The following is a 15,131-nucleotide window of genomic DNA, read 5'->3' as shown; positions in this document are numbered from 1 at the left end:
TTAAAAATTACAAAGTAATTAATAATTATGAGTTATTATAATAATCAATATTAATGGTAATTAATTATGTCTTTTTACAAAATTTGCTTTAACTGTTATTGATAATTCGTGACGAAACATCATTATGCAGAAACCATATATACTAGTAAGAATAATAATGATATTTATATCGAGCATTTTCAATACTAAACATTATCAAAGCGCCTTTACTACAATACAAATTATGAGCTAAAGTAATTGCATAAACAACCCCAAAAATACAAACTAAGTTATAAAACAAAGTTTGCCCCACAGTGTAATAAACGCACGTCGTGCTTTCAAAAGTGCTACAACCCCAAAAAACTTTTTAAAGAAAAAGAGAGGTGTGGAGCTATTGCTCAACCAAAGTTCCTACCAAAATGTACATGCAATTCTACAACAATTTCTACTGCTACACCAATCTTTACTGCATTTTAAGTCTTGCATGTCTTGGAAGCTCCTTTCTTGGCATAGTTCGTCGAAGTGTTACACCTATTTCTAGAGACAAACAAAAAGAAGAAATGAAGAAAAGAAAAAAGTTTTATTTACCACTTTATGTCGAGCTAAAACTTTTACTTCAACCATCCTACCTCCATGCTTCAACTACACAAATTTCCAAACCCATCGTAAACTGTTAAAGAAAATTTCTGACTTCGTAAACATTGTTTGTTTTGTATATGTACGTGAATGATGTAAACAGACTGTCAAAAAATCACTCACTCACGTAAAGTAAACACATGGACATTGTGTCAAAATTAGTTAGGAATAATTCCGCCATGGTTTTAGGACATAAAGCACACAATAATCTCCTCTAATACTCACAAATTTAATTTGGCTATCCAAAGAAGATCAAATAAATTAACATGGCCATGCATAGGTAAGAACTTTCTGCAAATTTTAGCCGTACAAACTCCACAAACCCACCGAGCGAGAAACTCCCGATTCATGTTCATTGACTAGTATACTAAGTAGTAGTAGGTACGTACACATACACACGTGCATAATGCACACACAGCGAAAAGGCGAACCGTACCATTTTTTGGGAGGGTACAACGACTTCAGATATATAGTTCTGCCAGTAATTACTCCGGATATTGTAGATATTCTTGACTGAAATTTACCTCATTATGTAGTTATGTACTAACATTAATATACTACGACTTATTTATTTCAGTTTATTTACAATTCAATACTCTAAATACACCCGTAAGCTAAATATAAAACTGTATCTGCCCTGTGCTGAATGGACGCTCCGTGGGTCAGTGAGGGTTAGTGAGTCATTGTGATTTCGCGGGCTGAAGTGACAAATTTGCCAAGAAAGGGTCGTGGTAAAAGTGGGCTAGCATCACTGATTTTCGGAATACTGTCATCAAACTTTCCACAAGTATTATCAGATAATCAAGAAACATACTTACCGATGTGGCTATAGTGTCAGACGATGTTTTCAAGTAGAAAACGTGATGCAAAGTTTGCATTTCGTCTGAAGTCGTTGATCGTTTTCATTCCGGCTGTAGCCACATATTCGACGTGATTTGGGCATTCATGTACTGTAATCTCGGTAGTCTTCGGAAGGCTTACAACCAATGAGAAGGATGCTAGAGCGAATGAAAAAGTGCGAATCGAACTCGGCAGAGTTGCCCAAAACGGGCCTTCGCTAAAAATGCCGTCCCACGTGTAGCGATCGCGGGGAGATCAGACTCTCCATTGACTCAACGTAGCACACACACACGTTTGTACACGTTTGTATGGGAAGCGCTCTGTGGCAGAACGAAAGTGTCACGTGACTGAAAGGCCTACTGGAATCTCCATGGAGCATTGCTCCATGCATGGAGGGTCTTCCTCCATGCTCCATGGAATCTCTAAGATGATTTTAGGTGAGCAGGCCTACACACAGTTCGTACAATACAAGAGGAAATAGGTAACACTGGGGGCACCCTCTGCCCAAATCTGGCATGGCATAATGTACAATCACAACGTAGAAGTCTATCCACCAGAATCAGTGGATGAATAAGTCGAGTTCGCTCAACCTCCCCCCCCCCCCCCCCCCCCACATAAATGATAAATTATTTTTTACTGCTAAACAAATGGAAACATACATGGTATTTTGGCTGGTAACTTTATTCTCCACGAGCATATTTATTTTGCGCTCAGCTATGAAATTCGGCACAGGTCCCATATATTTTATTGGCACGCTCACGGTTCCTGGCTGTTATATGAACACACAATACTCTCTGAGATGAACACATGTTACTAGTGTTTACACAGTGTAAATATCGCTAGCAGGGACAGCTCCGAACGTAGTAATTTTCACGAACGCCAATCGGGGCCTTTTCATACCCCAATCAGTACATAGACCACGTGGGCCCAACCTTTGTATACGCAATTAGAAATACTGTACATTCCAGAGCAATCCATGGCAGGCAAGAAACTACATTGGTTTTGGAAAAAATTATAGAGCTATTAAAACTGCAATTGTGCATGTTTTAAGATGTACACGTACACGGTACCCCTTTCTGCTTTTCACCAAGATGGCGACAAGACAGTGCAATCTTTTGTTACATTGATGTGACCAGGTTGTTCGTCCTACATGGTTTACTGTACAGGCAACTAACTGCGATTGCAAAAGTATCACTCAGCAATACAATATATTTATTTCCGACAGTGTTTTGCTATTGCAAAGAAAGTTGAACTTTGAAATGCAAACAATGTGTGTGTTTTTTGATTGACTGCACTGGTTTGTGCTTCTGATTCTTTTCGATTTTCCACATAATGATTTCTATCGTGCAGGAAATCTATTTCCCATAATTCCCGTTCGTGCCCAACACTAAAGAAAGACAAGTAATTATTCATAATCAAAAAGCAAAATTGAAAATAAGACTAGACAACTTATGAAACAACACGCATCGTTTATTTATAAGGTTCGTGGGAATCCAAAATTAAAAAGTCCCCCATTTTAATGGAACACCTTCCTTGTGAAACGTACACTTACATTATTTTTGAATGCAATACAATAATGTTGATATTATAATGTATTAATGTAAAACAAAAGCTCTTTCGATCACTCTACAAACAAACAAAATAACATAAGTTTTATATTAGGCAAACAAGACTCTACAAAAACTGTTGAGTTCGGGTCACTGTACAAAATGTACAAGTTTGGAATACTTGCAATAATTATTGAAAAGGTAAATGAAATAATTCAATTGATTTAACCAACAGACTTTGATCAAGCTGAAACTATCATTACAAACAAATGTGTGCAAAATGTCATAACCAACCTAAGTGGTGATAAGCTGCAGCACTTAACCAATATTTTTCATAATTTCTTGTTGTCTTCAAAGATATGAAAGGGATTGTAAACAAATCGAACCAACAACCTGCACAAGTGAAGAAATACTTTCTTCTCGTTCACGACTCTCTTTACATCCAGCACTGATGAATTGAGGTACAAACAAGATGGCCACTGGCCACAATATAAAAGTACTCCCATCGCAACATTACATGCAAAACTTAAATAAAATTCTGACACGGTTGAAATAGCAATCCACTCAATTTTTTCGGGGTGTTATCAGTTATACTCCAATGGAATTTCCTCAAAGTTCATTAAATGTGTTTACTATCAAAAACATCATATAAGACTTAGCAACTAACACAGGAATATCATTACTCATATAAAGCAAAAAAAATAAAAAGAAAAAAATGTAACAATCGGATTTCATTTTAATTATCTACTCCTGCGCTGCTTAAATGCAGGCTGCTACACTGTTGCCGTGGTAATTTCGACTACCCGATAGAGGCATTTGGCTTTAAATATGCAATTAATCCAGTTAAAACTATAAAGGGATCAACCTCCCAGCTGTATAATGATTTTGAAAGAAAAACATCTTTTTGAAACAGAAACGTAAATTTGTGCTATGTACAATTTCAAATACTTAGCAAGAAACATCAAGTAGTGATGATTGTTAAGACATGGACATATGACCTCTGACCATGTGACCTTTGACATAGAGCAACTTGATTTCCCCCCATTTATTACCTAAATCTAATCAAATAGAGGATGGAAGAAAACAAAAACAGTCAGGCACCTTTACATAAAATGAAAATATTAACTGTCACTGTCGTTGCGTGAACAGGGAACCCAACAACAATGGCCACACCGTAATGACAGACAACATTACGCCACCAAAAGTCAATAGTTCATGGTTACACTGAAGACATCACACACCATCAAACTATGGTGAAAATACAATCCCATACTTCTGAATTGTGTGAAAACAGTCAACAAGCTTGCTTTACTTCTAGTTTATCAACCCTTAAATTTGCAGCTAGAGGGCTGGAATTACATGGAAGCAACGGCATCTGTTGGCCCTGGTATTGGTCGTAGTGCCCCTTCAAAAGTTTCCTATAAATTATATGATTTTCCAACGGAAGCGCCCATTGGAAAATTAAAATGGCCTTGCCCTCTTGAAGATGAAATTCCAGGCCTGCAAATGGTAAAGTTTGTAAAATATTTCACAGCTTCTTAATACTGTAGTTACTGTCTTTGTATTGTTATGTCTATTAAATAGTCTACAAGCTTTATAGATAGTTTACATAGCATATCTCTTTGTGTTCCTGCTTCTTTTTAAACACATTTTAGACGCAGGCATGGTAAAAGAATTCCTGAACATACAGACCCCACCCACAGAAACATACATGAGCTACAGAAGACCCGTGGTCTGCTACTTGGGTGATCAAATAGCTTGTCATGGAATCTGACTCACAAAATGGCGAAACCAAGATTTAGCATCTAAGGGTGATGATGGCGTCTGGTAAAATGAGCCAATACCCGCTCTTGGACACCCGTTAATACCCACTGATACCCATTTATACCCATCAAAACCCACTTTATATACCCATTTTACACAAAGCCAGATCAATTTCGCCACATGCCTGAAGGATTTACATGCTCAAAAGAATAAGTCTGCCTCATGGTAAATGTTCAAGGCACGTCTTGCAAACTAGACGAGGGAAATAATAATGGCAAGTCGAAAACACACCTACAAAAAAAGACCAAAATAAGAAGCCTGTGTGATCTAAATATTAAAGTTTGTTACAAGTTGAACTTAAAAAAAACCCTTGATGAAGAATAACTGTAGGCTGAGCTGACATGCGGCTCGACACGCAGGACGGCTTTATGCAGGTAACGAAAGCTTCTTGCCTTGCATAACTGCAGGAGAAAGAGAACAAGGGTATAAGGGGAAATTGGTAAAAATATTGAAATTAAATAAAAAGACACAAAACAATTTAAGCATATTTATAGTCATAACTACACTTTGGTAGCCTCTTACCCCCAGTAAGGTAACAAGTTGTTTCCACGATCCCATTGTCGTGCTTCAAAGGTTTTGAAACGCCCAAATTCTTTAGAATCTGATAAGATTGGATTTGGACATCATGCCTAAACCCATGCCAATCATGCTTTGGATTTGAAATCCCTCAGGAAAATAAAGTAAGAGAATCAAAGAATTGAGGCATGTGGATTTGTGGTAGTTAGTGTTTATCCATGACAAATTTTCCCTTTGTCTAAGAAGCCAGCTGCAGCAGTTGATCATAACGCCAGTACATCACACAACACAAGGGCCTTCCATCTTTGTATTGCATTTCTTGTACGGTTGAAGCTCTGAAAGTGCAATCCAACTTGTTAATGTTGAGATCCTGTGATAATTTTCTGCAGGATGACGACATCATAGACCCAAGATACAACATCATTAGATGATTGTCTCGCGATGACGACATCTTGAAAGGAGAATGTCGTCTTCCCAATATATTTTCTCTCAGGTTCTCAACATTTTGAGGTCGCTATCATCCCAAGATGAATTATATTGGAAAGTCATTGACATCCTACATTCCGAATGTTGATATCCCGAGATCATTTGATGAATCTCGGGAGGTCGACATCTTACTTTCAAGATGTCAACATTCTAAGATAAAACATATCGGGAAGAGTCAAGACAAATTGGGGATCCAAAATTAAAAAATCCCAAATTAATGGGACACCTTCCTAGTGAAACCAACTCGGAGTTAATGTTGTGTACACGTATAATGTTCACGTGTACACCAATCAGGCCTTAACTTCATCTATGAAAAGGGGAGACCATTTTCATTTTGCAAAGGGCACTTCCATTTGAAAAATCTTAAAGTAAATGGGTATTTGTTGAATAGGTACCAAGGCCCAGACCAGGGGCAACAAAGGCTATGGCCTCCAAGGTCGCATGAAATTGCAGGTCTATAACACACAATTGCAGTAATAACACACAGTTCTCTGTCTTTTCACACACCAAAATAAAGATAGTTGGTATCCTAGTATTAGGCAAACAAGAATTACCTTTTTTAAAATTAACGTTAAAGATTACACCCTAGACCAAATTTAGTTATGAGCAATATAATTTATTAACTGTTGCAGCTCCTGCAATGCCCAGAAGTTAATTGGTGTGGATTAGACCAAGAACAGGATTAGTGCCATCATGAAATGTGGTAAACTAAGAAGCCACCATAACGTACTGTTACACAATTCTTTTATCACTCTGATAAAACCCCTTGCATACGACATCGTGAGGTCAAACAGCTCCATCACTGAGGTCAAACAAAAACATACATTGATTGAGCGTTGTATGTGGTGTGAACAGTAAAACACATGCCTTGAATTAACCCAAAGCATCCACAGCAATTGCAGCGGTGCCCTGTGCTTTTGCTGTGATGTCCAATACAATTTTACATTTTCCTCATCGAAGTACCCCTTACCAGAGGAAGATTGTTGTGCCCCCTTCAAGAGCGAAGTTCAAGGCCTGGTGTATGCAAGGGGTCTTTGCGAAATAATATGGCAAGCAACACTTAGCTGAGGCTGTGTCAGATTTAAGCGACTACGGCTATTGGCTATGGCTATTGGCTGCAGCAACAACATTGACAAATTGTATTTTTTTGTGTTGTGGCTGCAGCAACAGCCGAAGCCGTAAGTGTGGACATGTCCCAACACACAACAAATCAGTCGACACATAAAGCACAGGAACAAATTAGGCTGTGGTTTGGGACAGCAGAGGATATAAAAGAAGCTCTCACTCTCTCTGAGAAGTCATTATGTCTTTGTGACAAAAATGATTTCTCAGATAAGAATATGAAACACCAACCAACACATTATGATTGCTAAAGATAATCTAAGCAAGTTTAGGTGGCGTGAAGGATACACAGAGATGCAGGGATATTCAGCTTACTTTAAATCAAAATTTTCTCAAATGGTAGTTTGATATCCCCAATGGAGCAATGGCTTCTAAAGGTCCAACTCGTATCCGCTTTCTTTTTCAGGGTCCACCAAAAGCGGCTCTGAAAACAATTACACAGCTAATGTAACTGAAAGGTAGAGTGTCATAAGGAACATCCTATTATATGCAGGATACCTTGCAGACATTCTGTGTGATAACACTGTTTTTTTCTGAAGCCCGATTCATAGTTCCTGGGAGTTCAAATGCATTGCTTGTTTTTGCTGCAAATGTTTTGAAAGAGGAGAGCACTGAGCAACTATTTCAACGATCTATTCGTTGAAAATGCATGTAGTCAAAATCCTTATCGCAATCACATTCGCATTTGAAAGAAATATGACCAGACTTAAAGGCACCTGGAAATAGGATTTTTTTTCTTTTAAACATATAAAACAATTTTTTGAGTAATTGTTTGTCACGATTTTATATGTTAACAAAATTAATTAAGTGCTTCGGGGGGTTGACTCTGCCTACCCCTTTTGTGCTGTAGGAAAAGAAAGACTTTGCCTCGATCAAACATAGACCCCCCTCGATGCGTAGATAAACACACGTGCAAAAGTACATGTAATTCTAAGACGTGAGTTTGTACGCTGCGTAAAAGGTTTTTCTTTCTGGCATTTTTCCGGCAATGCCGACCAGGTGTATTGCTGCTGGATTTCATTTCATTTCATTTCATTTCATTTATTAATTTCACAGGCAAAAATTCAAGCACAGACAATAAGAACAGAAGAAAACAAAAACAAGAACAAACAATACAATAACAAAAAAAGAAGCACCCCTGAAGGATTTTTAAAAAGTAAACTAAATTACTATCGCGTTAATCTCCTGATGCCACTATTTACGAAGAGACAAAAAGGGACATTACAGATGGACATTATTAAAACATGGCATACAGTATAAAAATATAGAACTATACAAGGATGCAGCAAAACAACTAAAGATGGGGTCAGTCTTCATCTGTTTCCGGCAGATCCCAAGTACAGGCGGTTGTGGGCTGCGAAAGTCAGATCAACTAGAGCAAAGTGGTCCGGTCCGACGTCTTTTTCAGCGCTATGCAGCGAACACTGGTACCGCATGCGATTCACCGTGCGTGCAGGTCCTATGTGACCGTCCGCACATTATACAGCAGCCATAGTGCGTGCGTGCAGTCTGCTCCGTGGCCGTATTTCTATAATAATACCTAGGCAGACCCACATCTTACAACCCATTTGGTCACTACAAAGTCGCATAGTTAAATAAAAATAGCAGCAATAGCTTTTGTAAAAACCACTAGGCGTTCAACATGTTCAAGTTTCAATGTACGTATGTGTGTAAAATCGTGTCTAAATTTGTTTTGATGTGCTATGTTCCCAGACGTAATGTACGGGGGCCTGACTACAAATTTTCTCTTCAAATATCGCGCCTTGAATTACGTCACGAACAGCGCCCTCTCGGGTCGGGGCCTACTCGTAAATTTGTAAATACAATCAAAACTAATATTTTTAAACCTTAGTTAATTTTTTATTCACATTCCTCTCAAAAAACACATATTTTAGTGACAAAAGCTTTCCCCTTAACTTTCATAAAAGCCTGTCAGTGAATCTATTGGTCTTCACTGCAGGATAAGGCCAAACAGCATGGATTAACAGATCTTCAATATTTTTTATGGTAGAAACGAGCCAACAGCATGAAAAGCAAAGCCGACAGACTTGTCGGTACTCAAACCTTACCTTTAGTGATGTATAGATAGAAAAAGTCGCAATACAGTATCGTCTGCACACAGCCAGCCACAATGGCAATCAGGTCAAAGAAACCCTCAAAGTAGAAGCGGTAGACCCAGTTGACGATGTAGAGAGCTCGGTAAGCACCAAGGGCAAAGAGATAATGGCTGGTGATGGACTCTGCCTCGCCGGTCTTGCTGATCATGAAGAGCTGTGGTAAGATGGCAACTGACTCCAGGTAGATGGAGAAGGTCCACAGGATCTGATGGGAGGAGACAAAACGCATTTTATTCCAAGAGGTCAAGTCCAAAGTTTCAAAGGTTTAAATAGTAACACCATGGAGTTGTTGTATGAAAGGGTCATGTCACACAAGGCAATTTACAGAAGAATCTCAAAAAAAGAGAAGCCATTCACAATTGAATGTTCACATATTTTGTTTGGAGATTGTAAGCATAGACTGCAGTTGGTGGCCTCAAAGTTGCCTCGTGTGACAAGGCCCCTTGCCAGACATGCCAAAGAGGAAATTACTGTGCTCCTTCAATCAAAAGCTAGGTTAAAGGCCTGATAATTCTGTGCTTTTTTATATGCCCCCTCTTGCCTTAATGTATTTTTAGGGTTTTAGGAGACATACGCCTTTTGGCGACAGTTATTTTTTTTAACTTTTATGCTCTCCTGGGCACCCCACTGTTGTTTTACTTTGTTTTCTTAAATACTTTTAATGTATGTATATGTGCTTGTAAATGTGATTGCCCGAATAAATATTGTTATTATTATAACGGAATATCACGATGTGTTAACATTGCGGTTTTCCATCATCCAATTTCGTTTCTGGCACAAAAAATATCTGCGTGTATCATACACATCTTCTGACACTTCACGAAGGCAACTAAAGCGATTACCTCCATTCCCCCGGTCATTGCCATTAACCAAGAAAAAATTAGCATACAGGCCTAAGAACCTACCTCAAGAGGAGTGAAATCATGGTTGACAAGGAACGCCAAGCCACCCACAGGAACCACCAGGAACTCCATCCTGAACGTGTCATGGTTGCTGTCATAGGTGGCCTTGAACTTGATGTAGATTAAATATACGGTGGCGTAGGCGCACAGAATGTAGATGACTTTCATGAATGTGTTGTAGGGCGAGATGAAATTGGTGAAGAGATCTAGGTACCGCGATGTGAAGACAAGTGCAAAGAGGATCTGACTCTTTCCAGAGATTCCTATTGACAGGTGTTGGGAAGAAGAAGAAAAATTCAATTTAACAATGTATTCACAATTTTTTAAACTTGGAAAATTGCCAAAGTACAATTAGTATAATATTACAAGAAATCAACAAATGTAATGCAATCCATATAGGCCTCTGGTACATTTTAAAGTTGGTAGGGCCTATTTTCTATTTATATACAGAAGTATCACTATCACTTTATTTAATCTGGCCTGAAATTTTATTTTGTCTAACAACTTTTTGTTAAAGCCATTGGACCCTTTCGGTTCAGAAAAAAAAATGAAAGTTCACAGATTTACAAATAACTTACAGGGTTTACAGAAGGCAGTGGTGAAAGACTTCTCCTGAAATATTATTCCATGAAATGCTTTACTTTTTGAGAAAACAACAAAACAATATAAATTCTCGTTAACGAGAATTACGGATTTATTTTAAACACATGTCATGACACGGCGTGAACAAGGGTGGGTTTTTCCGTTGTTTTCTCCTGACTCCGATGACCGATTGAGCCTAAATTTCCACAGGTTTGTTATTTGATATAGAAGTTGTGGTACACAAAGTGTGGGTCTTGGACAACACTGTTTACCGAACGGGTCCAATGGCTTTAAAGGATTCGGGTACTTTTTCAAAATGTCCATAGATTTACATTAAACTTCCAGGGTTTGAAGATAAAGATAGTTTAGTGTAAATCTGTGAACATTGTGTTTTTTGTCCTACAAAAGTTACATAGACCCTTTAAACAGACTTGCAAACTTTCTTTTACAATTTTGAACATGCTCCAAAAAAATTATCGATAATGAAAATGCAAATCAAGAAGCAGTTTGATAATGAATGCACATCATTCATCAAATAAAACCGTAAAACTAAAAAAGACACAGCTACAAAATTACCAAAATAAAAATATATAAAAACACAACACAAAAATTTGAGAAACATGCACATTAAGCTGTTACTTCTTAGTTCTTAAAATAAACTTCCAATTTGTATTTCATTGTTGAGACACATTTATAAGGACGAACTGACTCAGTCACAAACAAAATAAAAACACCATTTTTTATTTATTAATTAATTATTAAAATCAATTGTGACTGTGATGTGACTGAGAAGAGAGAATTAGAAGTCAACACACGTCAAACTATAGAATCAAATTTCTCTCAGCGTTCAAAACAATGTAAACAAATATATAAGCTCCCCACATCTACTTCACTTGGGTTACAAAATTCGCCAACCCAGTGGCCAGTCCGGTCCAATTTGCCCGTGCCGCAAAAAGTGACCAAATGTCGGTGGCGGTGTTGTTCGGTGTCAACGTGGCCAACCGGTGTCGTGGCGGTAATAAACAAAAATCAAAAGCCAACAACTTTTTGGGTTATTAAAATGTAATGGATCTCACCTGAACAGGACCTGGTCTTCCATATTTTCCAGAGAAGAATTAAGATAGCCAGCAAGTGAGAAAGATCACCAACAAGCCGAAAAACATTCATTTTGATGCTGGTTGTTGGAGGTAAAGCACACGTAAATCGGTCAGGTTACTTCGAAAATGGCTGTAGGTTGACGTGGCGGCGGCAGCGTGAAAACCTAAGTGGTAACCGAGATATACGATCGAACTGTACGTCACCGGCACGCAGTGGGTACCAGTGGTATTGACGAATTAAATGGGTACTAAAAACAGTAGACTCGCCCCTCGACCACCGCGCGATAGTGTACGTATATTTCCAATGCGCACTTGCGGTTTGTTTATTCCGGTCCTGATAATTTTATTCAATGGCTTATGGAGGACACGTCGGGTAACAACAGCCACTAACAGCAGTGTTTTGTGTGTACCATTTGTAAGTTTAATTCTTCACAGATCTGTAGAAGGTCAAGGATGACCAATGACCTGTCCATGATCAAGTCGAGGTAGAAAACAAAACCGAATCGTAATAATTTTACCAGGGAGACCCCACCCCCAAAAATGAAACAGCACAGCGTTTTATTTGAAAAAAACTTCCATATGGGTACGCTTGTGAGCACTAGGGTATTAGTGGCGAGTCTATGGAGAGATAGAAAGTGACAGAAAAAAGTTATCCGTTGTGCGGAGAGGGGGGGGGGGGCGGTCAGGTTCTTTCCTCACAAAACATCAAAATACCAAAAACATTATGCTATCTTGTATCTGTAAATGGGGGGGGGGACAAATTTGCATTGCGAAAAAAAATATATGCCCTAGGCCTACAGTATAGATTAAGGTAGGTAGAGAGGCTACAAAGCTATTTTTCTGGTTGAACCACAGACCTTTACACGAAAGTACCCGGAGGTTCAACTATGGAGCAATACTTGCTCCATGGTTGATTGTGTGTATGTGGGTGTGTGTTGGTAAGAAAAATACAAAAAAACACAACAAAACATAGGATTCGAACTGCATTTGGCTACCGGGCAATCTCTAAGGAGAAAAATTTATGCAAAAAATAGTTAATGGCCTGACGTTTCGACCCTAGCAGAGTCTTTCTCGAAGGCTAAATGACAACACAACAAACATGAACAGGTAACTAAGAGAAAAACTTATATATAAAAAAATACGGCGCTCTAGCGGCACTTTCGAGTTGATTTTTGCTCTATGATTTTTCGATGGTCTATTATGTTTTCATCACGATGTCTTAAAAAATAACCGTGTTAAAGAAAAAAACGTGTAGTGTGAACCCAACTTGCACTGCTCCGTGTTACTGTGGCTCTGGGTTAAATTGGCTCTGGGTTAATTATTGTAGTGTGAAAGGAATCTCCGGGTCAGTTTTAATCCGTGAAGAAAACTTTTACACGGGTCACAACTTACACGGATCAAAGTTGAGTAGTGTGAATAGGGCTTATTTGTAATAACAGGCATATTTCTACTGAGTGGGATTCTAACCCACGACCCTTGCAATTCTAGCATTGCAATTAAAAGGGTCGAATTGCAAGGGTCGTGGGTTAGAATCCCACCCGAGTATTAAATATGCCTGTGCATGTTTTCACAGGACTCGGGAAAGTACGCAAGAGTATATACAGTGCACACATCAGTGGGTAAAAAAAAGTATAACAAAAATATTAAAACACAACTTTGTTTCAGTTTTACATTTAGTTTCCTCTTGATCTGCATTATTGTTGTTCTTGTATGTTCCCCTTGTTTAGGCTGGATCGACCAAATAATCATTCCACCATGCATCAACTCCATGCATCAACTGCCCTGTTACACGTTAATTGGCAATTGAAACAATCAGATTTACCCGATGTACGTTTACCCTATACATGTACACGAAACGAATGTAAGTTGTGTGGTATTGTCAGCTGGTCTCTAAAGGTCGTGGACTCGACTACAATACTCCTAGTAGGAATTCACTGAGAAGTGTTCACTATTAATTTTAATGTTAACAACTACGATTAAAACAATTGAACGGTTCATTCCAAAAACCAAAGGTTATACCTTGCCTATAATTAGAGGGAGCTTTTTACAGCGTGTTTGGATCTGTAGCGTCTATATAAGAATCTGTTATCTTTTAAAAGCTTGGCTTGATAGTCCAGTTGTATTTTTTAAAGTTGTAAAAAAAAAGTTGCATTGATTGTTACTATTCGTTTAGCCAAGTTAACACTCCGTTTATTGTGTAACCGTCATGCCACTTGAATTGCAAGTTATAACGTTATCCGTGATTATAAGTAGGCCACGCATATGGCATGCATTTTTAAATACTGCGCGCCAACCGTCTGCATGCTCTTTTAGGGCACTACACGAGGCAACTTTCACAGGCAACTTGGGAGGCAACCAACTGCAGCGCAGCGCACTCATAAAATGACTTCTGTGCCCAGTTTCATAGAGATGCTAAGCACACACAAATTTGCTTAGCATGAAATTTCTTTCTTGTTAAAAACAGGATTACCAATCAAATTTCCACATGATTTTCAGGATAAGCAAACAACAGCTGAATACCAGTAACAAGCAATTTGCAACAAATGGAAATTGAGTCGATAATCCTGTTTTTATGAAGGAAGAAATTTCATGATAAGCAAATTTTGGTGCTTAGCAGCTCTATGAAGTGGGCCCAAGTCACAAAGCACATTGAGTAATTTTTCAAACAATGTCTTACGATCCACAAGAAAAATAAGTGTGAACACTCAGATTGCCTGACACTGGTTGCCTGTAAATTGCCTCGTGCCATGAGCCTATGAAGAATGGATAATTACTTTTTTAACGCGGGGGACGCACCTCGGCCATAGAGCTGTGACCTCGGCACAAAACAAAATAAAGCGCGTCTGCAATTTCCGCCATTTTTGGGAGTCAATGCCTACGTGTTTATTGACTCCCAAGTGGGAGAGGCCATTTTGAAGTAGTGGTGGACACATTACTGTTACCTTACCATGGTGGAAGAGACCTCCACCTCCATAAACTCGTTTGTAAATACCGTCCAACCAAACTGCCCACCATATCTCGAAAAGGCTCAGATTTCACTATAAAATTCGGCCTTCACGGGACGGACAACGAATCGGTTTGGTGTGTTTTTTCACGCAAAACTAAGTTTCTCGGAAACACCTTTGTGTGTTACATGGGAATATTCAATACCTGCAACAATTGTTGATGAACCATTTTGCCTATTTTTGATAATAAACAAATTTTACAGCTTGACGCAGCTCAAAGAGAAACCTTAAGTTGCTCGTAAAGATTGAGTTTACCAGGAACTATGTACTAATTGTGGCTGAGTTACCTTTTTAAAATTTCATTTATAGGCCACTTCTTAGAAAACAAAGGTAAAATACAATTAATTGACTGTAGGCCTATTTAGGCAACATGTATAACTAAATAGTTTAATAAATAAATAAACAAAACAGAAATAATATAAAAGAGTCAATCAATCAATCAGAAACAGATAAATAAGTTGACAAACAAATCAATCAA

The 15,131-nt window shown here is 38.4% G+C and overlaps 1 protein-coding gene across 1 annotated transcript; it reads right to left on the bottom strand.

Moving 5' to 3' along the window:
* Positions 1 to 2,904: 2,904 nt before the first annotated feature.
* On the bottom strand, positions 2,905 to 11,798 carry LOC139944314 (ER lumen protein-retaining receptor 2). The gene is made up of 4 exons (XM_071941305.1): positions 11,628 to 11,798; positions 9,973 to 10,232; positions 9,020 to 9,272; positions 2,905 to 5,227 (listed from the first exon to the last, which is right to left on the bottom strand). Exons 1-4 carry the CDS (start codon positions 11,716 to 11,718, stop codon positions 5,193 to 5,195), a joined length of 639 nt encoding a protein of 212 aa, XP_071797406.1. The 5' UTR covers positions 11,719 to 11,798; the 3' UTR covers positions 2,905 to 5,192.
* Between the last annotated feature and the right edge of the window lie 3,333 nt (positions 11,799 to 15,131).

This window comes from Asterias amurensis, chromosome 11 (genome assembly GCF_032118995.1).
Source record: "Asterias amurensis chromosome 11, ASM3211899v1".
NCBI lineage: Eukaryota > Metazoa > Echinodermata > Asteroidea > Forcipulatida > Asteriidae > Asterias > Asterias amurensis.
Note: the sequence above shows the minus strand (reverse complement) of the source record. Positions and strands in the feature narration are given on the sequence as shown.

Bases quoted from the DNA above. Each gene is read 5' to 3' on its own strand.
- LOC139944314 (XM_071941305.1), bottom strand. From the start codon at position 11,718: ATGAATGTTTTTCGGCTTGTTGGTGATCTTTCTCACTTGCTGGCTATC. The intron at 10,233-11,627 runs GTGAGATCCATT...ACCTGTCAATAG, and splicing joins GAAGACCAGGTCCTGTTCAG to GAATCTCTGGAAAGAGTCAG. The intron at 9,273-9,972 runs GTAGGTTCTTAG...TCCTCCCATCAG, and splicing joins ATGATTTCACTCCTCTTGAG to ATCCTGTGGACCTTCTCCAT.